The 23,501-nt window shown below is 46.8% G+C and overlaps 1 protein-coding gene and 1 non-coding gene across 2 annotated transcripts in view; one reads left to right on the top strand and one right to left on the bottom strand.

The window, feature by feature from the left end:
• The window catches only part of RAMP1 (receptor activity modifying protein 1), a 117,092-nt gene extending 94,613 nt beyond the window's left edge, over positions 1 to 22,479 (bottom strand). The window contains exon 1 of the mRNA XM_029068435.2: positions 22,361 to 22,479. Coding sequence (XP_028924268.1) covers positions 22,361 to 22,412 — 52 coding nt within the window. The 5' untranslated portion in view covers positions 22,413 to 22,479. The remainder of the gene's footprint in view (positions 1 to 22,360) is intronic.
• LOC114813554 lies at positions 7,274 to 7,411 on the top strand. The gene has a single exon (XR_003761271.1). It is a non-coding gene; the product is annotated as a small nucleolar RNA SNORA7 (small nucleolar RNA).
• Positions 22,480 to 23,501: the final 1,022 nt, after the last annotated feature.

Raw genomic sequence — 23,501 nt, 5'->3', positions numbered from 1 at the left:
AAATTCTGGGGGCAGAATTAGGACTGAATGAAAGAAGGGTGCAGGCTATGACCAGCATCGTTACAGCAGAGACTAATCCTCTGACCCTATAAAGGTAGCAGAGAACTTTCAGGTCAAAAAGCAGTGTTTTCTACTGAATAGAGCGGGGGTTTGGGAGTCAGAAGAACTTAGGTTCTAATCCCCGCTCTGCCACTTTTCTGCTGTGAGGCCTTAGGTAAGTCACTTCACCTTCAGATAAAATTAGACTGTGAGCCCCATGTGGGAAAGGGACTTTGTCCAACCTGAATAGCTTGTATCTACCCCAGTGCTTAGTACAGTGCCTGGCACATAGCAAGCACTCAAATACCATTAAAAAATTAAGCAATCAGTGCCAACACTGGTGTGTCCAGTGAAGCCAGCCACATCCCTCCTCACAGCTGCTTCAGTCACACAACTTTTCCTCCAAGCAGCCCCTCCAGACTATGAATTTGAACAGCACCTTTATCTTCCCACTCATTTTGTCAATACTTGCCTCATTTTTGTCAGTCATGTTTATTGAGCACTTACCGTGTGCCGAGCACTGAACTAAGCATCTGGGAGTAAGAGAGTTGGTACATACATTCCCTGCCCACAAGGAGTTTACTGTCTAGAGGGGGAGACACGCATTACAATAAATTACTGCTACATATAGAAGTGCTGTGGGGCTGAGGGAGGGGTAAGTAAATAGTGCTATTCCAAGCCCACTTGGAGGGAATGTGATTTTAATAAGGCTGTGAACATGGGAAGACTGTCTGTCAGATACAAAGGGGAAGGAAGTTCCAGGCCAGAGATAGGATGAGGAATATCATCGTGGATGAGTCAGCGGCAAAGTAGATGAGATCGGAATTCAGTTAGGAGTTGGGTGTTAGAGGACTAAAGTGAATGTGTCGAGTTGTAGTAGGAAGTCATGGAGGTAAGGTCAGAGAGGATAGGTAATTGAGCGCTTTAAAGCCAATGGTAAGGAGTTTCAGTTTGATGCCAAGGTGGCTGGGCAACCAGTGGAGGTTTTTTTACCACACTATCCTTGGGAGGTGGAGAAATACAGGCATTAGTAGCCCCATTTTATAAGATATAGGCAGAGTTAGGACTAGAGCAATAATAATACTTATAGTATTTGTGCTATATGTAACTGTGGTGCTTACTCCGTGTCAAGCACTGTTCTGAGGGCTTGGCTAGATGTAGAGTAATCTCATCAGACACAGTCCATGTCACATATGGGACTCACATTCTAAGGGGTACAGAGAACAGATATTTAGTTTCCATTTTTGCAGATAACGAAAATGAGTCCCAGAGAAGTTAAATGACTTCCCCAAGGCCATACAGCAGGCAAGTGGCAGAGCCAGGATTAGAATCCAGGTCCTCTAATTTCCAGGTCCTTTTCACTAAACTCCCAATCCAGTCCATGGTCAAATATGAACTCTTTCTGGAAGTTATTTCAGTGGTTCATAAATTGGAGAAGTATTGGTTTGAGATTTCAAAATTCCTCCCAGGTGTTCACAGGTGGGTCTCTTAGGAAACACCCATCTCAGTCTTAATTAATCAGTGGCATTTATTAAGTGCTTTCTGTGCTGGCGCAAACATTCTGAGCCTGAATTTCCCAGGGACTGCTGTTCTGCCGCTTGGGTGGCATAATGACTCTCTGAGCACTAGGGCACTGTTAGACTCCTTGCTTACCCCCTAGGCAGCCACGCAATTACCCAGCCCAAGAACTCCTGAGGGGCTTAATCTACCACCAGAGAATAACTCCCTCTCAGACCAAGAACACTTGGTTGTAAATGGAAAGCTCAGCCTGGAAGAGAGGAAAGAAGTGACTCCCAGTTAGTCATATTTATTGAGCGCTTACTGTGTTCAGAGCACTTTACTTCTGGTTTGGGAGAGTGCAATAGATCAGACACATTCCCTGTCCATGATGAGCCTAAAATTACAGGTAAGCGCTTTGAGACTGGAAGTGGGGGGATGAATAAAAGGAGCAAATCAAGGAGATGCAGAAGGGAGTGGGAAAAAAGGAAAGGAGGGCCTAGTCAGAGAAGGCCTCTTGGAAGTAGTGTGCCTTCAATAAAGCTTTGAAAGAGGGGAGAGTAAATTTCTGTTGGATACGAAGGGGGGGGGGTGTTCCATGCCAAAGGCAGGATGTGGGTGAGAGATCAGTGGTGAGATAGACGAGATCGAGGTACAGTGAGAAGGTTGGCATTAGAGGAGTGAAGTGCACAGGCTAGGGTGTAGTAGGAGAGTAGCAAGGTGAAGTAGGAGAGGACAAGGTGATTGAGTGCTTTGAAGTCGATGGTAAGGAGTTTCTGTTTGATGTGGAGGTGGATGGGCACTGACTGGAGGTTCCTGAAAAGTGTGGAAATATGACCTGGATGCTTCTGTAGAAAAATGATATGGGAAGCAGAGTGAAGTACGGACTAGAGTAAGGAGAGACAGGAGGCAGGGACATCAGAAAGGAGAATAAGGGGTTGGATTAACATGGTTGTAGCTTGGATGGAGAGGAAAGGGCAGATTTTAACGATGTTTCAAAGGTCGAATTGACAGGCTGTAATGATGGATTGGAAATGTGGGTTGACTGAGAGAGAGGAATCAAGGATAATGTCAAGGTTACAGGCTTGAGAGACAGGAAGGATGATGGTGCTGTCTACAGTGATGGGAAAGTCAGGGTTTGGGTGGGAAAATATAGAGTTCTGTTTTAGATGTGTTAAATTTGGGGTTATAATGGGACACCCAAGTAGAGATGTCTTGAAGGCAGGAGGAAATGCGAATCTGCAGAGGAGAGAGATCAGGGCTGGAGATGTAAATTGCGAATCATCCACAAGGAGGTGGTAGGTGGTAGTTGACCTCCTAGAGGTCAGAGTTTTTGTCAGGGGAAGGTGGGGTAGGTCTGGGGAGACAGGTCTGGGCTCAGTATGTCTCCTCATATTTCCATGGACAGGCAAGTAACACCCTTACCAAATGCACGCTCACCCTGTCGAGGGACTGCTTGGAGAGCTGTCTTAAAGGGGTCAGTAAAATGCATTCATTAGAAAGCTGGACCGTTCAGCCCGTGAAGGAAAGTGACCAATGCAGGAGCGAGGAGGCAGGCAGAAATACAACTAAGACAAGGGTTTTTTCTTGCTCCAGGAAAAAGCTTTTTATTTGCTGTCTCACCAAGCAGCACTTTATTATCTGCAGCTAGAAGGTAGACAGGCAGTTTAATCTATGGCTCACCCTTATACGAGATGCTGAGAGCAGTCACAAATGCACAGGAACTATCCTGCTGGGGAAACCAGAAGCCAGTGGACTTGGAATATGGCTTGGGAAACAAAGTCTACCAGGGACCACTGCTCTCTGGGGAAGGTTTTGCCACCGTCCAAATCTTCAAGGGCAGCAGAGCAGGATGAGCGCGGGGTAAAACTTTCCTCTCCACCTTTTCTGCTTCCTTTTCCCAAGTCTCAAGCAACTCATGCAGCTCTTCAGAGACTCTGCCCAAGCTATGCCTACCTCCAGCTTCCAATGGGCCCACAAATCCATCCCCGGACTCAAGCAAAGCTTCATTCCTCAGAAGAATGAAGGATGGGGGAAGCATGGCCTAGTGGAAAGTGCACCAAATCTACAGTCTTCTGACTCTATATCCCAAGTCTGTCAATGGCCTACTGTGGTAGACCTGGGGCAGATATCTAGCACTTAATGTAGTCCTTGGCACATAGTACACACTTGAATACCTTAATTCTTATTATTACTATGGGACCTAGGGCAAGTCACTTCATATTTCTAGGCCTCAGTTTCCTCACTTTTAAAATAAGGATGAAACAGAACATGGGCTCAATGTGGGACAAGGACTCCATCCAATCTCACAATCTTTTATCTCTACTCAGTGCTTAGAACATAGCCAGTGTTTAATAAATGTAATACACATGGAGAAGGAAATCTCTAAGCGACCATTTCTAAAGTGCAAGAGTGGCCTCCTGCTTTGAACAGTGATTACACCAAGGATTTCACTCTTGGCTAATAACTGAAGTCACTCTGCAGATTACCTCTCTTCAAAGGCACGCAGAAAGCTTCCTGGCTCCCTGACCAGGTGCCAAGAAACTCTGCTAGTAGGTGGGGATCGATGGACAATTAATCAGTCAATGGATGGTATTTACTGAGCACTTACTGTGTGTAGAGCACTGTACTAAGCACATTTGGAAGAGTACAATACAGCAATTAGGGGGAATGACCTTTGTGAAGAGGTTCCCTAAATCCAGAGGGACCTTAACCTCCACAGGCCTGAACCTTGACCCCTAACCTTTGACCGCAGCGGGCCACTCTCTACCACCATTACTGCAGGACTCCCGACACTGGGTTTTGCGGTTGTGCTGATTGTGTGGCCAATGGGAGTCCACCACAGCAATGCACACAGCTGGTCCCTCTATATCCTTAGGTTAAAAATAGAAGGAGCTCTGAAAAGTACAGAGCTGAAAGCAGAACAAGCTGAATCACTGCATTCCCAGAGCGGGAAGTTGTGTCAGAATAAAAACTTCACTCCTCTGGCAGAATCATTTACCATAGGAAATGAGAAGCAGCATGCCTAGTGGGAAGAGCACAGGCCTGGGAGTCAGAGGAACTTTACTTTCCTAAATGCTCAGTAAAGTGCTCTGCACACAGTGAGCGCTCAATAAATATGATTGAACAAATGAATGAGTTCTAACCTGGCACCGCCACTTGTCTGCAGGATGACTTTGGACAAATCATGTCACTTCTCTGGGCCTCAGGTACCTCATCTGAAAAATGGGAATTGTATCCTCCTCCCTCCAACATTGTGAGTTCTATGCGGGACAGGTACTGTGTTCAGCTGGATTATCTTCTATCTACACCAGTGCTAAGAACAGTATTTGACAAAAAGTGTTTAACAAATACCATTTTTTAAAAATGATAAACTTGCTGTTGGAATTTTGGCCAAACAAGAACATGAATTGTTCAGGCATACAAGGTGAGAGCTACATGATAAGCCCTGCCAGAAGAGAGATGATTAATAATAATAATGGTATTTAAGCGCTTACTATGTGCCAAGCACTGTTCTAAGCGCTGGGGTAGATTCAAGGTAATGAGGTTGCCCCACATGGGGCTCACAGTCTTAATCCCCATTTTCCAGGAGAGGTAATAGGCACAGAGAAGTTAGGTGGCTTGCCTAAAGCCACAGAGCAGATAAATGGCAGAGCCAGGATTAGAAACCACATCTTCTGACCACCAAACCTGTGCTCTTACCACTAAGCCATACTGCTTCAATGCCACTGACTTGTTTCTCCAGGACTTTGATTTAAGGACGCAGCTTGGAAAACTGAAAGTCCTTGTGGACAGGATCTACACCTTCCAATCATACCTATAGTGTCCTTTCCCAAGTGCTTAGCACAGTGTCCTGTGCACAGCTAACACTCAGTAAATACAGTTGACTGAGCCTCCCTGATATGCTTCCTCCCAGCTTCCAGACTGAGCTGTATTCCACCTAAACAACTTCTTCCTTCAGTTCTATTTGAAAATGCAGGTCCTTCTAGAGGCAAATTAATTTTATTTCATTATTCCTTAGAAAGACAATAAGATGTCATTTAAAAAAATCAGTATACTTAGCACCTGCTGTGTGCAAGACTGATCTACCTGCATCATTTTTCAAAAACAAAAAAAATAAACATTCAGTCCACATATCCTCACTCCTGAAAAGCCTGTGACAAAAAACCTCTAGTGGTTACCCATCCATCTCCTCAAACAGGAACTCCTTACCACTGCCTTTAAAGCGTTCAAATCAGCTCTCCCCCTCCTATCAATCTAATTCATCTCCTTCTATACAGCCCAGGCTGCACATTTTGCTAACACTAACTTACTTACCATGCCCCTTGGCCAAATCCTCTGTCAGGCCTGGAGCTCCCTCCCCCTTCATGTCAGACAGACCACCACTCTCCCCACCTTCAAAGTCCTACTGAAACTCATATCTTCTCCCAGAAGCCTTCCCTGACAAACCTCTCATTTCCCCATCTTATTCTTCCCCCCTTATCCATTGCCTGCCCACGTGCAGTATTTGATACTCACACCCATCCAGCCCAGCTACAGAAAGTGGAGACCAGCTGAAACGGAGAAAGGGACTTTGAAAAAACAAAGAGAAGAACAGAGAGTGAGGATGTAGGAGCAATGGGGGAGAAGGAATGGAGGGAAGAGAGAGGATTCCACGGAAAAGGAGGGGCAGTGCTGAAAATAAAAAAGAAATCTCTAACCAATCCACTGGCAACACGCCGCCCCTCCCCTCTGCAAATCCAGGACAAGCAGGCTTTCTTTGGGATGGGCAGTGCCCACTTGACCACAGAAGAAGATGCCCAGGGGTTCCAGAAGCAGTGACCAAGATGATTAAAAGAATGGAGGTACTTCTGCACAAACATAGGCTGAAATATTGGTTTCTTTAATCTGAAATGATGCCGGTTGATAAGGAATCACAAAGGGTTTGTACAGGGACAGAGCTTTCATCCATCCTTCTAGAGTGTAAGCTCATTGTGGGCAGGAATCATGTATACCAACTGTGTGGTACTGCCCTCTACCAACTGCTTAGTACAGTACTCTGCATACAGTAAGTGCTCAATAAATAACACTGGTTGATTGATCCACTCTCCTCTGGAAGGTACCTGGGCCCTGCTTATAGGGCCCCCAGTTTTGGAAAGATCTCAAATCCCTATTTTACAGAGGAGAGACTGGTACAGAGAAGTTAAGTGACTTGCTCAAGGTCAAGTGGCGATGCTTGGATTAGATCTTCTCTCCTTCAAAGCCTTATTGAAGGTGCACCTCCTCCAAGAGGCTTTCCCAGACTCAGCTCCCTTTTCCTTAGCTCCCATTCCCTTCCCCATCACCTCGACTTGCTCGCTTTGCTCTTCTCCCCCATCTCCCTACCCCATAGCACTTTTCAATATATGTATATATCTATAATTCTATTTATTTATATTGATGCTTGTTTACTTGTTTTGATGTCTGTCTCCCTCATTCTAGACTAAGCCCAGTGTGGGCAAGCACGTCAAAATTCACCTGTGCTGGGCAGCTGCAGCATGGGAGAGATTCAAGGGCGGAGACTTGAGTTTATTCTGCAGAAGGAGGCAACAGTAAACCACTTCCATATTTTTTATCAAGAAAGTTCTATGGATATACTACCAGAACGATTGCAGATGGAGGCAGGGCGTTCTGGGAGAGACGTGTCCATGGTGTCGCTATAGGTCGGAAATGACTCAACGTCATAAGACAAGACAAAGGGTATAGGATCCAAGTCCCTCTCCTCTCAGGGTCACTCCTGGAGAGTTTCAAGTACTCCACCAGACTCAACTGTGGGAGGGAAAATCAAGCAGAGGCCTATCCATTCCATTCCTAACTTGGGCAGTGGCTAGCGAGTGGAAGGCAATCTGCTACAAGTCGAAACTCACTCATGCTGGGCAGTAGCGGCATGGGAGAGAGTCGAGGGCGAAGACTTGAGTTTACTGCACAGAAAGAGGCAATGGTAAACCACTTCCATATTTTTTTTTTACCAAGAAAACTCTATGGATAGCACTACTAGAACGATTGCAGAAGGAAAGTGCGGCATTCTGCGAGAGATGTGTCCGTGTTGTCACTATGGATCGGAAAGGACTCAACGGCATAAGACAAGACAAGAAAGGATCCAAGTGCATAGGTGACACAGAGGAAGAAGGGGAAGCGAGGGTTTAGAGGGGGATAACCTCTTGGAGATGTGATCTTAGTAAGGCTTTGAAGGTAGGGAAGAATGATCATCTGTTGGATGTGAAGGGGGAAGGAGTTTCAGGCCAGAGGCAGGATGTTTGCTAGGGGTTGGTGGCAAGATAGATGAGAACAAGGCTGGCGTTAGAGGAGTGAAGTGAGTATGCTGGGGTGTAGGAAAACAGCAAGTTGAGATGGGGGGGCGGGACCTGCTGATTGAGTGCTTTAATGCCTGTGGCAAGGAGTTTCTGTTAGTTGTCTTGGACAAGCACTGGAAGTTCTTGAGGAGTAGGGAAACATAAGTTAAAGGGTTTTTTTTTAGAAAAATGAACTTTAGAAAAATTGCTGGTGTATGTAATAATGTTAATAATGTTGGTATTTGTTAAGCGCTTACTATGTGCCGAGCACTGTTCTAAGCGCTGGGGTAGACATAGGGGAATCAGGTTGTCCCACGTGGGGCTCACAGTCTTAATCCCCATTTTACAGATGAGGGAACTGAGGCACAGAGAAGTTAAGTGACTTGCCTACAGTCACACAGCCGACAAGTGGCAGAGCTGGGATTCAAACTCGTGAGCCCTGACTCCAAAGCCCATGCTCTTTCCACTGAGCCACGCTGCTTCTCACTGCTTCTCACTGCTGTTTCAGTGTAGAAACAAGATAATCAGATCACATACAGTCCTTGACCCATACGGACAGGTTAAAGGTGAGGGAGAATAGGTACTTAATATCCCTTTACATGTGAGAAAACTGAGGCACAGAAAAGTGACTTCTTTGAGGTAATAGGCACAGAGAAGTTAAGTGGTTTGCCTAAAGCCACACAGCAAATAAATGGCAGAGTGAGGATTAGAAACCACATCTTCTGACCACCAAACCCGTGCTCTTACCACTAAGCCACACTGCTTCAATGCCATTGACTTGTTTCTCCAGGACTTAAAGAAGGTACTTCTTAACTTCGTAAGTTCTTTAAGTTATTAAGTTCCTGTTTGATGAGAAGATGGATGGGTAACTTTGGGTAACAGTAGGACTTTGAAGGTGGGGAGAGTGGTGGTCTGTCTGACATGAAGGGGGAGGGAGCTCCAGGCCTGACAGAGGATTTGGCCAAGGGGCATGGTAAGTAAGTTGGTGTTAGACAGCAAAATGTGCAGCCTGGGCTGTATAGAAGGAGATGAGTTAGATTGATAGGAGGGGGAGAGCTGATTGAACGCTTTAAAGGCAGTGGTAAGGAGTTCCTGTTTGAGGAGATGGTAACCACTAGAGGTTTTTTGTCACAGGCTTTTCAGGAGTGAGGAAATATGGACTGAATGTTTATTTTTTTTGTTTTTGAAAAATGATGCAGGCAGTTCAGTTTTGCCCACAGCAGGTGCTAAGTATACTGATTTTTTTTATGACATCTTATTGTCTTTCTAAGGAATAATGAAATAAAATTAATTTGCCTCTAGAAGGACCTGCATTTTCAAATAGAACTGAAGGAAGAAGTTGTTTAGGTGGAATACAGCTCAGTCTGGAAGCTGGGAGAAAGCATATCAGAGAAGCTCAGTCAACTGTATTTACTGAGTGTTAGCTGTGCACAGGACACTGTGCTAAGCACTTGGGAAAGGACACTATAGGTATGATTGGAAGGTGTAGATCCTGTCCACAAGGACTTCCAGTTTTCCAGGCTGCCTCCTTCTTAAATCAAAGTCCTGGAGAAACAAGTCAGTGGCATTGAAGCAGTATGGCTTAGTGGTAAGAGCACGGGTTTGGTGGTCAGAAGATGTGGTTTCTTATCCTGGCTCCTCCATTTATCTGCTGTGTGGCTTTAGGCAAACCCTTAACTTCTCTGTGCCTATTACCTCAAAGAAGTCACTTTTCTGCGCCTTAGTTTTCTCACATGTAAAGGGATAAAGTACCTGTTCTTAAAGTTCTTAACTTCTTAAACTTCTCTGTACCCATTACCATGATCTTCTTTAAGCTCTAAATGCTGAGTCCACTGCAGCACAACTCTCAACTCTCTCCCCAATCCCTGCCACCCCCAGAGTTGCTCTGCTCCTGGGATCATCCAGGGCCCAATTAGGACAGTCATTCCCAGGCCTCAGAGACACCTTTTCACCCAGGGATCTGGAAAGGATCAGAAAACATTTCCTCCCGACTCTCAGCCCTCTGCCAAGGCAGGTGGGTGGCCTGGATTAGTGAACTCCAGGGGGACAGGGAAGACACCCAGAAATTAAACCTGGGGTGATGCGTCAAAGCCAGGAGCTGGGGGGAGGGGGGCAAGGCCCCCTCCAATTTGGGAATTAGGTTCCAGGCTGCTTCTCACAGTGCTTCCCACTCCCACCTGCTCCCGCGGTCCTTTGGGCCCTGGGCTTGTACGCACCAGCCTCTCCCCGTGAGGCCAACTGTGACATCACCCTTCCCAAGACTGAGGCACTGGTCCAATCTGGAGGGGCGGGAAAGAGGGAGGGATGCAGGGAGAGAGGGAGGGGGTGAAGAGAGGCTGTGGCAGGAGTGGCTGGAAGAGAAATCTAGCACCGAAGAGCTTGAGGCTGAAGAAGAATAATCGTGATTATCATTATGGCATTTGTTAGGTGATAGGCTGGACTGATCACCGCTTTCCCTGCCTTCAAAGCCCTATCATGTTCATGCCTCCTCCAAGAATCCTGCCCTGCCTAACTCCTCTTTTCCCTACCTAATTCTCCTGCCCTTCTCCATTACCTTAAGGGCTTTGATACTCCTCCACAGCCTCCCATCCCCATAGTGCATATGTACACACTTTATTTTATTTTTATGGTATTTCTGAAGCATTACATGTCAAGGACTGCTCTAAATGCTCGGGGGGATGAAAGGTAATCAGATCAGAAACAGTCCCTGTCCCACATGGTGCTCACAGCCTAAGAAGGATAGAGGACAACACTGCATCCTCATTTTGCAGTTAAGGAAACTGAAGTCCAGAGAAGTAAAGTGACTTGCTCAAAGTCACACAGCTGGCGAGTGGCAGAGCTAGGATGAGAACTCGGGTCAACTGATGCCCAAGCTCAGGCTCTTTCCCCTTGGTTACAGTGCTTAAACTGTCTCTAGTTACACCCATTGCCCCTCTGGAGCTCTGCTATTGGGCTGTCATCCCCTGCAGAACCCCTTCCTGTTCGCTGCCAGTCAGCATCTCCTAGCTTGGGGATAAATACATGTCTCACTGATGCCCAGTTACCACTTTATATTACATAATATTATGTCTTTCTGCTTTTCTTTCATGGTGATTATTAAGCACTTACTATGTGCCAGGCACTGTTCTAAGCACTGGAGTAAATACAAGCTAATTGAGTTGGACACAGTCCATGTATCAAATGAGGTTCACAGTTTTAATTCCCATTTTGCAGATGAGGGAACTGAGGCACAGAGAGGTTAAATGACTTGCCCGAGGTCACACAGCAGACAAGTGGCAGAGTTGGGATTAAAGAAGCAGTATGGCATAGTAGAGGAGCAGGGTGGCCTGGAAGTCAGAAGGTCAAGGGTTCTAATCCTAGCTCCTTCCCTCTAGACTGTGAGCTCATTGTGGGCAGGGATTGCCACTGTTTACTGTTGTATTGTTCTTTCCCAAGTGTTTAGTACAGTGCTCTGTACACAGTAAGTGCTTAATAAATCCAATTGAATAGATGAGACTGTGAGCCCCATGTGGGACAGGGACTATATCCAACCCAGTATCCTTGTAACCACCCCAGTACTAGTGAGCCCCACATGGAACAGGGAGTGTGTCTAACCTGGTTTGCTTGTATCCACTCCAGGGCTTAGAACAATGCTTGGCACATAGTAAGTGATTAACAAATACCATAATTATTATTATTACCACCTCCTTCTGGCTCCCAGGCCCATGTTCTATCCACTATGCCATGCTGCTTCCGTTTGAAAGCGTCAGTTTGAAAATCAAGAGCTTTTGTTCATGCTGCTTTCGAACTGATCCAACAGTTAGTAACTCTTTTTCCAACGTCCCTATGATGCTGTGAGAGCATCTTTACAGATGGAGAAACTGAGGCCCAAGGGACCGTTGGTCTGCAGCACAGCCAGGACCCGAATCCAGATCTCTCCGCCTCTCTACGATAATCACCTTTCAACCCCGTGTGATCAGCTGAACCAAGTTAGCCAGGAGAGGGTCCTACCTCCCTCCAGAACTGACTCCATGAGTCTGTCCACAAAGCCTCTAGCCCGGTGGGCCTGCAGCAAACTAAGCCAGAAGACTCTGCCTTGACAGCAACAACAGTACTGGCCTCTCCAGCCAGCAAACACAAGGGCAAATCAGTCAGTCAGTCAAACTTATTGAGTGCGTATTGTGTACAGAGCACTGTACTAATTCATTCATTCAATAGTATTTATTGAGTGCTTACTATGTGCAGAGCACTGTACTAAGCGCTTGGAATGAACAAGTCGGCAACAGATAGAGACGGTCCCTGCCATTCGACGGGCTTACGGTCTAATCGGGGGAGACGGACAGACGAGAACAATGGCAATAAATAGAGTCAAGGGGAAGAGCATCTCGTAAAAACAATGGCAACTAAATAGAATCGAGGCGATGTACATTCCATTAACAAAATAAATAGGGTAATGAAAATATATACAGTTGAGCGGACGAGTACAGTGCTGAGGGGATGGGAAGGGAGGGGGGAGGAGCAGAGGGAAATGGGGGGAAAAGAGGGTTAAGCTGCGGAGAAGTGAAGGGGGGGTGGTAGAGGGAGTAGAGGGAGAAGGGGAGCTCAGTCTGGGAAGGCCTCTTGGAGGAGGTGAGTTTTAAGTAGGGTTTTGAAGAGGGGAATAGAATCAGTTTGGCGGAGGTGAGGAGGGAGGGCGTTCCAGGACCGCGCGAGGACGTGGCCCGGGGGTCGACGGCGGGATAGGCGAGACCAAGGGACGGTGAGGAGGTGGGCGGCGGAGGAGCGGAGCGTGCGGGGTGGGTGGTAGAAAGAGAGAAGGGAGGAGAGGTAGGAAGGGGCAAGGTGATGGAGAGCCTCGAAGCCTAGAGTGAGGAGTTTTTGTTTGGAGCGGAGGTTGATAGGCAACCACTGGAGGTGTTTAAGAAGGGGAGTGACATGCCCAGATCGTTCCTGCAGGAAGATGAGCCGGGCAGCGGAGTGAAGAATAGACCTGAACGGGGCGAGAGAGGAGGAAGGGAGATCAGAGAGAAGGCTGACACAGTAGTCTAGCTGGCATATAACGAGAGCCCATAGCAGTAAGCAGCTTCCTGTCTCTCTCCACTCCAGTCCATACTTCACTCTGCAGCCTGGGTCATTTTTCTACAAAAACATTCAGGATGTCACCCCACTTCTCAAAAAACTCCAGTGGTTGCCCATCCACCTCCACATCAAACAAAAACTCTTCACTACTGGCATTAAAGCAATCCATCTCCTTGCCCTCTCCTACCTCACCCTGCTACTCTCCTACTACAACCCGCACACTTTGCTCCTCAAATGCTAACCCTCTCACTGTGCCTCAATCTCACCTACCTCGCTGTCGACCCCTCAACCCACATCCTGCCTCTGGCCTGGAACGCTCTTTCTCCTCAACTCTGAAAGGCAATTACTCTCCCCACACTTCGAAGTCTTAATGAAGGCATCTCCTCCAGGAAGCCTTCTCTAAGCCCCCCCTTTTCTCTTCTCCCACTCCCTTATTCATTCATTCAATAGTATTTATTGAGCGCTTACTATGTGCAGAGCACTGTACTAAGCACTTCTGCATCACCCTGACTTGCTGCCTCTGTTCTTCCACCTCCCAGCTCCAAAGCACTTAGTTACATATCTCTAATTTATTTTTTTATATTAATGTCTGTCTCCCCCTCTCTAGACTGTAAGCTTGTTTTGGGCAGGGAATGTGTCTGTTTATTGTTGTATTGTACTCTCTCAAGGGCTTAGGACAGTGCTCTGCACACAGTAAACACTCAAAAATAGTTGAACGAATTGAATGAATGAAGGAAAAGGAGAAAGTCAGGGTGACACAGAAGGGACTGGGAGAAGAGGAAAGGAGGCTTAGTTAAGGAAGGCCTCTTAGAGGAGATGTGCCTTCAATATGGCTTTGAAATAGGGAGAGCAATTGTCTGTCAAATATGACGAGGGAGGGCATTCCAGTCCAGAGGCAGGGCGTGGGTGAGAAATATTCACAATGATTGTCAGTTGCATCACTAACGGACATGATAACCTCCCCCACAGAAACAAACCAACAAGAAACTGCTTAGTTTCATAGTAATCTTGGATTGTGAGCTTGTCTTAGTATTTCAGTTTCTGTTCTAAGAGCTTCCCCATAGACTAGTAGCCCTCCCTGGGACCGAGACTGTGTTCGACCTGATTATCTTGTATCTATCCCAGCTTGGCACAGAATAAGTGTTTAACAAAGACCACAATTACTATATGTCTGTTTACCACCCATCCCTTTAGATTGTGAGCCTGGATGTGACTAATTGTCTGCCCTTATAAGGACCCGAGTGCTTAGCACAGTCCAGAAAAATGTAACCAACTGTGAAGCAAGAAGCCCAGACCCTGACCTTGGGTAAGCCACTTAACTTCTCTGCGCCACAGTTATCTCATCTGTAAAAGGGGGATTAAGACTGAGTCCCATGAGGGACATGGACTGTGTCTAACCTGATTAACTTGTGTCTACCACAGTGTTTAGAACAGTGACTGGCATAATAGTAAGTGCTTAAATACCATGAAAAAAAGGAAAAAAACCTAGTAGCTTGAGGATTTCCAGGGCCAGTTGTGAGGCATGGTGGCCACTCTCTCTCCTCAATGCAGGCCAGCGCTGCTCTGGTCCAGAATTTGTCCCACTCCATCCTATCAGAACCCTTCCCCTCCATCCCTGCCATGCAGACACCTTCCAGCCAAGCATCCTGGAACCCTATAAAGCCAGGGCACCAGGGAGTGGGACAGACTGAGGGCAGGGGAGAGGGGAGAGGGAGAGGGGAGAGGAGGAGTCCTGGCTAGGGGCTACCACCACCCACCCCCCTCCTCAGCTCTGTCCCATCCCCGATACTCTGAGGATTTTCAGATGCCCAGGCCATAAGAGACCTAGGGACCACAGAAAAGGCAGCAGGAAGTGACCTAATTTAAGCAACAATAATAATTGTGGTATTTGTTAAGTGCTTACTATGTGTCAGGTACTGTACTAAGTACTAGGGTAGATACAATCAGAGCAGGTTGAACACAGTCCCTGTTTCACATAGGGCTCACAGTCCCAGTCCCTATGATTGTGACACATATGAGGTAACTGAGGCCCAGAGAAGTGAAGTGACTTAGCCAAGGTCACACAGCAGACAAGTGGCACAGCTGGGATTAGAATTCAGGTCATTCTGACTCCCAGACCTATGCTCTATCCACTACACCATGCTGCTTCTGTAACAAAGGTGTGGTTCTGCTTCTGTAATAAAGGTGTGGTTCCAGACCTGGCCCTGGTGAGGAAGGGACTTCAGGGTAGGTAATAAGGATGAAGATTTGAAGGAACTGTAGCACGGGTGGGGCGAATCAGAATGGTGCTGGAGAGGAGAACCGGAAGAGACAAATGGAAAAGACATAAACTGACACACCTAGATGATGGGTGGAACTTTGTAGAAAAAAATTTATTCATTTTTAAACCCTATTATTAATGCCTTCATTTTCATGTTTTCAATGTTCTACAAAAAAGGAGACTGAAACATTTTGATCGATCCCTTAATGATCACACACACGCTCACCAACCTTCTTACTTTCCTTATTTTGTCACCTGTTTGTTCCACGATGGCTCTCCCCTGGAGTTTCTTCGCCCTTCCAAGCAGCACCAAGAGACATGGTCCCATCCCCACCGACCGGCTCCAGAGACAAGTGCAGGGTGCCCAGTAGGGAACTGCTTCATCAGTAAGACCTCCCAGTGCTGAGATGGCGGGGTTGGGAGGGGGAGAAGTAGCACTGGGGTCAAAGGCCTAAAAGCCTGGAAGGTGGTGGGGAGGGACTCAGGGATCACCTGCTGCAGGAGGTGGCTTGATAGCTCCTTGAGGGCAGGGATCAAGTCTCCACAAACACTTAGAACAGTGCTCTGCACATAGTAAGTTCAGTAAACACAATTGATTGGTTGGTTGATGTCTTCTTGCAATGGAGACAAGCAGCACCTCCAGGTGGGGTTAGGAGAGAAGGCACCTACTCCGCCATTCAGCCTTCCCCTCAGAGGCAGTCCCTCGCAGATACCAGCAATGGGCCCATGGAGAGGGAGGGAGGCAGAGAGCTCACTCAGGACCAAGCACTTAGTACAGGGCTTCGCTCATTGTAAGCCCTTAATAAATACTTTTGATTGATTGGCTCAGTCTCTTTCCCTCTTCTCCACTCTTTCCCCTCCTTGCATGACAGAGAAGCATCATGATTTAGTGGATAGAGTATGGGTCTGGGAGTTGGAAGGACCAGAGTTCTAATCCTGGCTCCACTTGCCTGCTGTGCTACCTTGGGCAAGTCACTTCACTTCTCTGAGCTTCACTTACCTCATCTGGAGAATGGGGATTAAGACTATGAGCCCTATGTGGGACAGGGACTGTGTCCAACCCAATTTCCTTGCATCTACCTTATATCTTGTGGGGCTATGGAGAGGGAGGAAGGAAGAGGTGTCTGGTAGCTTCAGGGACCCTGACCAAATGCAAATCTCAAGGTGGAGCAGTGGATCTGTGGCAGCAAGACTCCTGCAACCTGTCTCTCCAGCAGCTGGACCACTGACACAAGCACCCTCCTCCCCAGGAAGCAAGTGTGGCAGAATTATTATATTACCTAGCGCTTAGCACAAAGCAAGCACTTAAATACCACAGTGATTATTAAAGGTGTTAGGGGATTCAGGAGCTTTTTGACAACGGTAGGGGATTTTTAATCAGAACCTTCAACTTCTCCAACACACTGGTAAATGAGAAGTTCAGCTCTGCTAGCCAGGACTACACATTTGATGGATAAAAACAAACCAACAGGAACTAGTAGTCTGAGATCCTGTAGATTGTAAACTTGTTGTGGGCAGGGAAGTGCCTACCAACTCTGTTGTACTGTACTCCCCCAAGTGCTTAGTACAGCGCTCTGTGCACAGGAAATGCTCAGTAAATATCACTGATGAAGGAACTTCATGTTCCATCACAGAATAATTCCTACTCTAAAAAAAGCTATATCCCATGTGTGTTATTTTAATTAGCTTTCAATGTAAGTACCTGAAAAGTCTTGGGATAAATGAAATTCCTGGATATTATTTTATTATGCCAAGCTAAAAATCTCCCAGTGGAGATTCTGTGTTGATGTAAGAGGCGGTGTGGCATTACGGTCGTAATACGCATTACGGTAAATAATTAGCGAGCCAAAGCAGTTCTAGCCTAGCTCCATTCCTCACCAAGAAACTCCCAGCAACCAAGAGTAAAACCAGGGTAACACTCTTCACAACCACCTTGATTCCTCACTTTGGTGTTCGGGGCTTTATGAAGAGGAGAATAAGCTGTCCCTTGGTCTGTTAGAAGTGTTAGAAGAGTAAAGGTAGTGGCGAACATGCAGCCCTAGAGCTTACTACGGTTTCTAGAAACTGTATCGTAAGTCAAAAAGGTGCAAGTCAGAACCAGTTTTCCCCATAAGGAAAATGTTCTGAATTGAGGACTAGTTATTAGCATTCTCTGTATGTAAAATACTGTACTATGTTCTTGAGAAAAAAAAAATATCCAGTTGAGAATTTGACAGTCCCTGACCCCATAGGGGAATTGATTCCTAAACCAAAGTTGAGTACCCTATCTTTACCCAAATCATCCAGAACTGGGCACTTGACAATTGGAGTTACAATAATATATGTTGTAAATAGCAATACTGACATAAAAATCAGAGACTCTTAAAAATAATATAAACAGAACAGACAGCACTGTGCTAATGTGCAGCTATTTTACTTTATTCATTTTTTTCAAAAATCAGGGGGTTTGACCGGCTGAGGTTTCTGGGGCATTTGAAAGTGATTTACAGTCTTCTAGACTGTAAGCTCATTGTGGACAGGGAACATGCCTACCAACTCTGTCATACTATACTTTCCCAAGGGCTTAGTTCAGTGTTCTGGGCACAGTTAACAGTCAATAAATGTAACTGATTTGGAGGAATTTTTTTTTGGAGGGCTAGGAGGCAGAAATGTGTCCATGCCATTGCTGGCAGCCCAGCAAAGACTCGGCGTGTTGCAGTCTAGCTGTTTCACTCATGCTCTCTTTCTGCTTCATTGTTGGGGCATGTGCGAATATTAATAGAGAATTAACATAATCCCTGATTGTGTTTCTTATTTATGAAGGAGGGAGTGAGAGTGCTGGGAATCAGTCAGAGATGATTCGTATTTTAGTGGGTCCCAGGAAAGCACCACGTTCACACATTCTGCACAGGTTGCTCGGGGCAGGATCTGGGGATGGCACTTCTGGAGCTGGAGGAGAAAGGGTGTTGGGAACAGGGTCCCCACACTGCATGGGGAGAAGTAAAAGGAGAGGGAAAAGCTGCAAGTCAGTCTCGCTTGCAAATGGAGATGGGGCGGGGATTGGACTAAATGGGTCCTCCAGAAAGAGTAAGTTGCCACAGGGTCCGGGAACTTTGGTCAGCCTCAGTCACCACTGCCATCCCCTGCTCCAGGACCAATCCCCCATCATTGGGCGGGGATTGTCTCTATCTGTTGCCAAATTGTACATTCCAAGTGCTTACCACAGTGCTCTGCACATAATAAGAGCTCAGTAAATACTATTGAATGAATGAATCCCCCCCAGCCTAGGGGACGGGGGGTGAAGGGGTAGGGGCGGAGAACCAGGCAGCCAAGATCACAGAAGGGGCTGGGCTCCCTAATGCACACCCATGGACTTCTCCAACTTGGGGATCCTAAACATGAAATAGGGTGCAAATTCAGAGAGGCCGGAAATCTGGGGTTCCCTCAAGGACCAACTATCACATACCAGCACACTGAAATTGTCCATTTAAAGGTGGACGTTTATTCAGCTAGAATACTTTTTCAGTGCCTGGCTAGGCAGAGGCTGATTTTCCAAGCTGCATACAGCTAATATTAGAAGACAAACGGGCAGCATGGTGGAAAGAGCAGCGGACCTGGAAAGGAGGGATTTTCGGTGGGGAGAGGGCAGGAGAACGGGACTCTAATCCCAGATCTGCCACTGGCCTGCGGTGTGGCCTTCGGCAAGTCACCACCTTACCTCCTTTTCCTCATCGGGTAAATGGGGCTCAGATAATACCTCCCTTTCCTCAGCTGGAAAATGGGGTTCAGATAACCACTCGCTCTTAGACTATGAACCGGTGTAAACAGGGACTGTTGCCCAATCTGATTATTTTGTAACTACCCCAGCACTTAAAAAATATTATTGATAATGTTACGTGCTATTATTAAACATTAAAATAAAATTATCGACAAGGTTAGGTCCCCTAACTTCTAAGGAATGGCACCTACCCATAATTCACATATCATGCTTCAATGCAAGTGCTTAGTACAAAGCTCTGCATACAGTAAGCGCTTAATAAATACTATTGAATGAATGAATAATAGACATCAGAAAAGAAAACCTGAATAACCTGATTTACCACCAAATTTTGGATTCTATTTTCCTTCAAATTTTCACCAGTGAAAGCTCTATGTAATTCAAAGTAATAAGGATGCTAAGGGCAATAGTAAACAGTACAGTTTGGGATAGCCTATTAAGTATGCATACAGAACACATGTTTCAGAAACGGCATTTTGCCTTCACCAAAGCTTGTTACCCGCAAATAAGCAATAGGTACGGATGAGAGGACAATATGAACCTGACAATGAGAAGTTCCTGGTTAGCCAAGTCGAAATTATCACCCGAAGTGATCAAAGTTTGGATTGCCACTTATCCCACCTATCCAGTCCTGACGCAACAATGACATTGCTCACATTGGTATGCAAGGTATAGTTTTAGTTTTAGTTTCAAATAAATGCATGAAGTAAAGCTGCAATGCCATAAATATTTGTGTTTATGCACTTTTGGTTTCCAGATTCAACAAGTTAATAGAACTTACTACATAATACAAGTTTGTATAAACAATACTTGTAGTTCTAGAGATTCGGGATAAACAAAAGACAGATGCCACATTGTAAGAATGACATGAGAAAGGAACGACCACATTCCCTCTACATTTTTTTTTCCTGTTTTGTATCAAGTTTATTTTCCTTCTAGAAAATTCTTTCTCCTTGAGAGACATCTTTGCGCCATCCCACTTTGTGCTCAGAAACTGGACAATACAAGAACGCCTCCTTGTCAGACATGTATCCTAGGGATAACGTCTTCCACCCCACAAACCATGGCTTTTTTCCGCACTGCTTCTAGGAAGGATCCGCCTAAGGTGGAAGAAGAAAGCTCAGAACAGGCTGGGGCTGGTGGCACCCCCAGCTGGCACTCTCTCCCAGCTGGCGGAGATCATTATTTCCCCCAGGTGAGAGATCTGCTTTGTCTGAGCAGGTCCCACCTTGATAGGCATCTCAGCAACACCTTCGCTGCCTATGGTGGCCCTCAAAGCCTGCCTCCCTCATGTTTCCATTAGCTCTGGGCCAAAAAGGCATTGGCTGTTCAGCTTGAGACTCGACTTTTGCACAGGGAGTTGGAAAAGTTGTGGGCACCTTGGCCAGGAAAGGCTGTTGAGAAGTCCACAGACCAGATGCACTGAAGCACGGCTGCTCGTGAGACCACAGTGGCAGCACTGGACAACCAACTCTTTGTTAAGGTGCAACACATCTTCTTCCATTCCCAAAGGGCAGAGGACTCCCCCACGCCCCCAGCCCTGAGTTACAGGTTTGGAGGGTGGGGAGGAAGCTCTCCTTCCACTCCCAAAACAACTAGAAGCAGCATGGTTTAGTGGAAATAGCATGGGTTTGGGAGTCAGAGGACGTGGGTTCTAATGCCCACTCTGCCACTTGTCTGTGCAAGCCGCTTCATTTCTCTGTGCCTCAGTTGCCTCATCTGTAAAATGGGAATTGAGACTGTGAGCCCCCTGTGGAACAGGGATTGGGTCCAACCCAATTTGCTTGTATCCACCCCAGCATTTAGTACAGTATCCGGCACATAGTAAGTGCTTAAATACCACAATTATAATTTTTACTTTGTATCTACCTTAAAGTTTAGAACAGTGCCTGGCACATAGTAAGCACTTAAATACCACCATTATTACCTTGTATCTATCCCACCGCTTATAACAGTGCCTGGCACATAGCAAGTGCTTAACAAATACCGCAATTATAATTATTACCACCTTGTATCTACCCCAGCGCTTAGAACAGCACGTGGCCCATAGTAAGCACTTAAATACCACAGTTATTACCTTGTCTCTACACCAGCGCTTAGAACAGCACCTGGCACATAGTAAGCGCTTAAATACCACCATTACCTTGTATCTATCCCAGCGCTTAGAACAGTGCCAGGCCCATAGCAAGAGCTTAACAAATGCCACGATTATTATTAACACGTATCCATCTCAGCGCTTAGAACACTGACAGGCACACAATAAACGCTTAACACCATTATTACCACCTTGTCTCTACCCCAGCGCTTAGAACAGCACCTGGCACATAGGAAGCGCTTAACAAATACCGCGGTTATTATTACCTTGTCTCTATCCCAGCGCTTAGAACAGCGCCTGGCACATAGCGCTTAACAAATACCACCATTATTACCCTGTCTCTATGCTGGCACATAGTAAGCGCTTAACAAATACCACCATTATTACCTTGTCTCTACCCCAGCGCTTAGAACAGCACCTGGCACATAGGAAGCGCTTAACAAATACCACCGTTATTACCTTCTTTCTACCCCAGCGCTTAGAACAGTGCCTGGCACCTAGTAAGCGCTTAACAAATACCACCATTATTATTACCTTGTCTCTATCCCAGCGCTTAGAACAGCACCTGGCACATAGTAAGCGTTTAACAAATACCACCATTATTATTACCTTGTCTCTATCCCAGTGCTTAGAACAGCGCCTGGAACATCATAAGCGCTTAACAAATACCACCGTTATTACCCTGACTATCCCAGCGCTTAGAACAGCGCTTGGCACATAGTAAGCGCTTAACAAATACCACCATTATTACCTTGTCTCTATCCCAGCGCTTAGAACAGAGCCTGGCACATCGTAAGCGCTTAACAAATACCACCGTTATTATTATTACTACCTTGTATCTATCCCAGCGCTTAGAACAGTGACTGGCACACAGTAAGCGCTTAACAGATACCACCCTTATCATTACCTCGGCTCCATCCCAGCGCTCAGAACAGCGCCTGACACACAGTAAAGCGCTTAACAAATACCACCATTATCATTGTTACTACCTCGTCTCTATCCCAGCGCTTAGAACAGTGCCTGGCACCTAGTAAGCGCTTAACACCACCCTTATTATTACCTTGTTATCTACCCCAGCGCTTAGAACAATGCCTGGCACCTAGTAAGCGTTTAACAAAATGCCATCATTATGGTGAATTTTTATGCTTTCGGGGCCGGCGGGATGAGGGGGTTGCTGGGCGGGGGGAGGCTACGACAGCCGGCCGGTCCTTCTGGACCTCGGGCTACTTGGAGAGCGGAGGGCAGCCCGGCTGGCGAGGCACTGTTTTAGACGCTGCTCGGGGAGGGGGGGGGGGGGTCCCCATCCACCCTCCCCCCAGGACCAGCCGGGGGGTCGCACTCACCGAGGAGCATCCAGAAGAGGGTCCGGCGTCCGGCAGCCCGCTCCGGACCCATGGCCGCGGAGAGAAGACCATCGGGGAGCCGAGTTCCAATCCTGCTCGGGGCGGGGCGGGCTCCGGCGGGCGGGGCCGGGGGCATGGGTCCGCTCTGGGGGGGGGGCTCGGCCAAGGCAAGAAGGAGGAGGGGGGCTTACAGCTGCCAGGACCAGGCTCCCAAAATAGTCCAAGGGAAGAGGGCGAGGGCCGGCTCAACCCCTGAGTCCTCCTAGCCCAAGGGAAGCAGCAAGAGGGAGTCAGGTGTGCCGCAAAGTCCAGACTGGGGGGCAGGGCCTGCCCACCTCCTCAGTTTCTGCTGCCTTCTGCCCTCCTTAGGGCAGCACCGGGTGGCAAATCCCCGGGGAAGGGGGTGGGGGATGCGCCTTTCCCACCTGTCTCCCATTTACCTTTCCACGTAGAAAATCCACGCCTCCAAAGGAGAAGTCTGGAGACACCCTTTCCCATTCATGTGAGATCTCCTTCTGGGCAGGGGAAGACGTTTATTATTATTATTATTACTACTACTATTAATAATAATATTTGTTAAGTGCTTACTATGTACCAAGCGCTGGGGTAGGTCCAAGGTAATCAGGGTTGCCCCACGGGGGGCTCACGGTCTTAATCCCCTTTTTAAAATGTGGGCAAGTCACTTAACTTCTCTGTGTCTCAGTTCCCTCATCTGTAAAATGGGGATTAACTGTGAGCCTCACGTGGGACAACCTGATTACCCTGTATCTACCCCAGCGCTTAGAACAGTGCTCTGCACATAGTAAGCGTTTAACAAATACCAACATTATTATTATTATTATTAATCCCCCTTTTACAGATGAGGTCACTGAGGCACAGAGAAATTAAGTGACTTGCCCAAGGTCACATAATAATGCTGGTGTTTGTTAAGCGCTTACTATGTGTCAAGCGCTGTTCTAAGAGCTGGGGTGGATCCAAGGCAATCAGGTTGTCCCACGTGGGGCTCACAGTCTTAATCCCCTTTTTAAAATGAGGTCATTGAGGTGAAGAGAAATTAAGTGACTTGCCCAAGGTCACACAACAGATACGTGGTGGAGTCTGGATTAGAACCCATGATCTCTGACTCCCAAGCCCGTGTTCT

Source organism: Ornithorhynchus anatinus, chromosome 7 (assembly GCF_004115215.2).
Source record: "Ornithorhynchus anatinus isolate Pmale09 chromosome 7, mOrnAna1.pri.v4, whole genome shotgun sequence".
Lineage (NCBI taxonomy): Eukaryota > Metazoa > Chordata > Mammalia > Monotremata > Ornithorhynchidae > Ornithorhynchus > Ornithorhynchus anatinus.
Note: the sequence above shows the minus strand (reverse complement) of the source record. Positions and strands in the feature narration are given on the sequence as shown.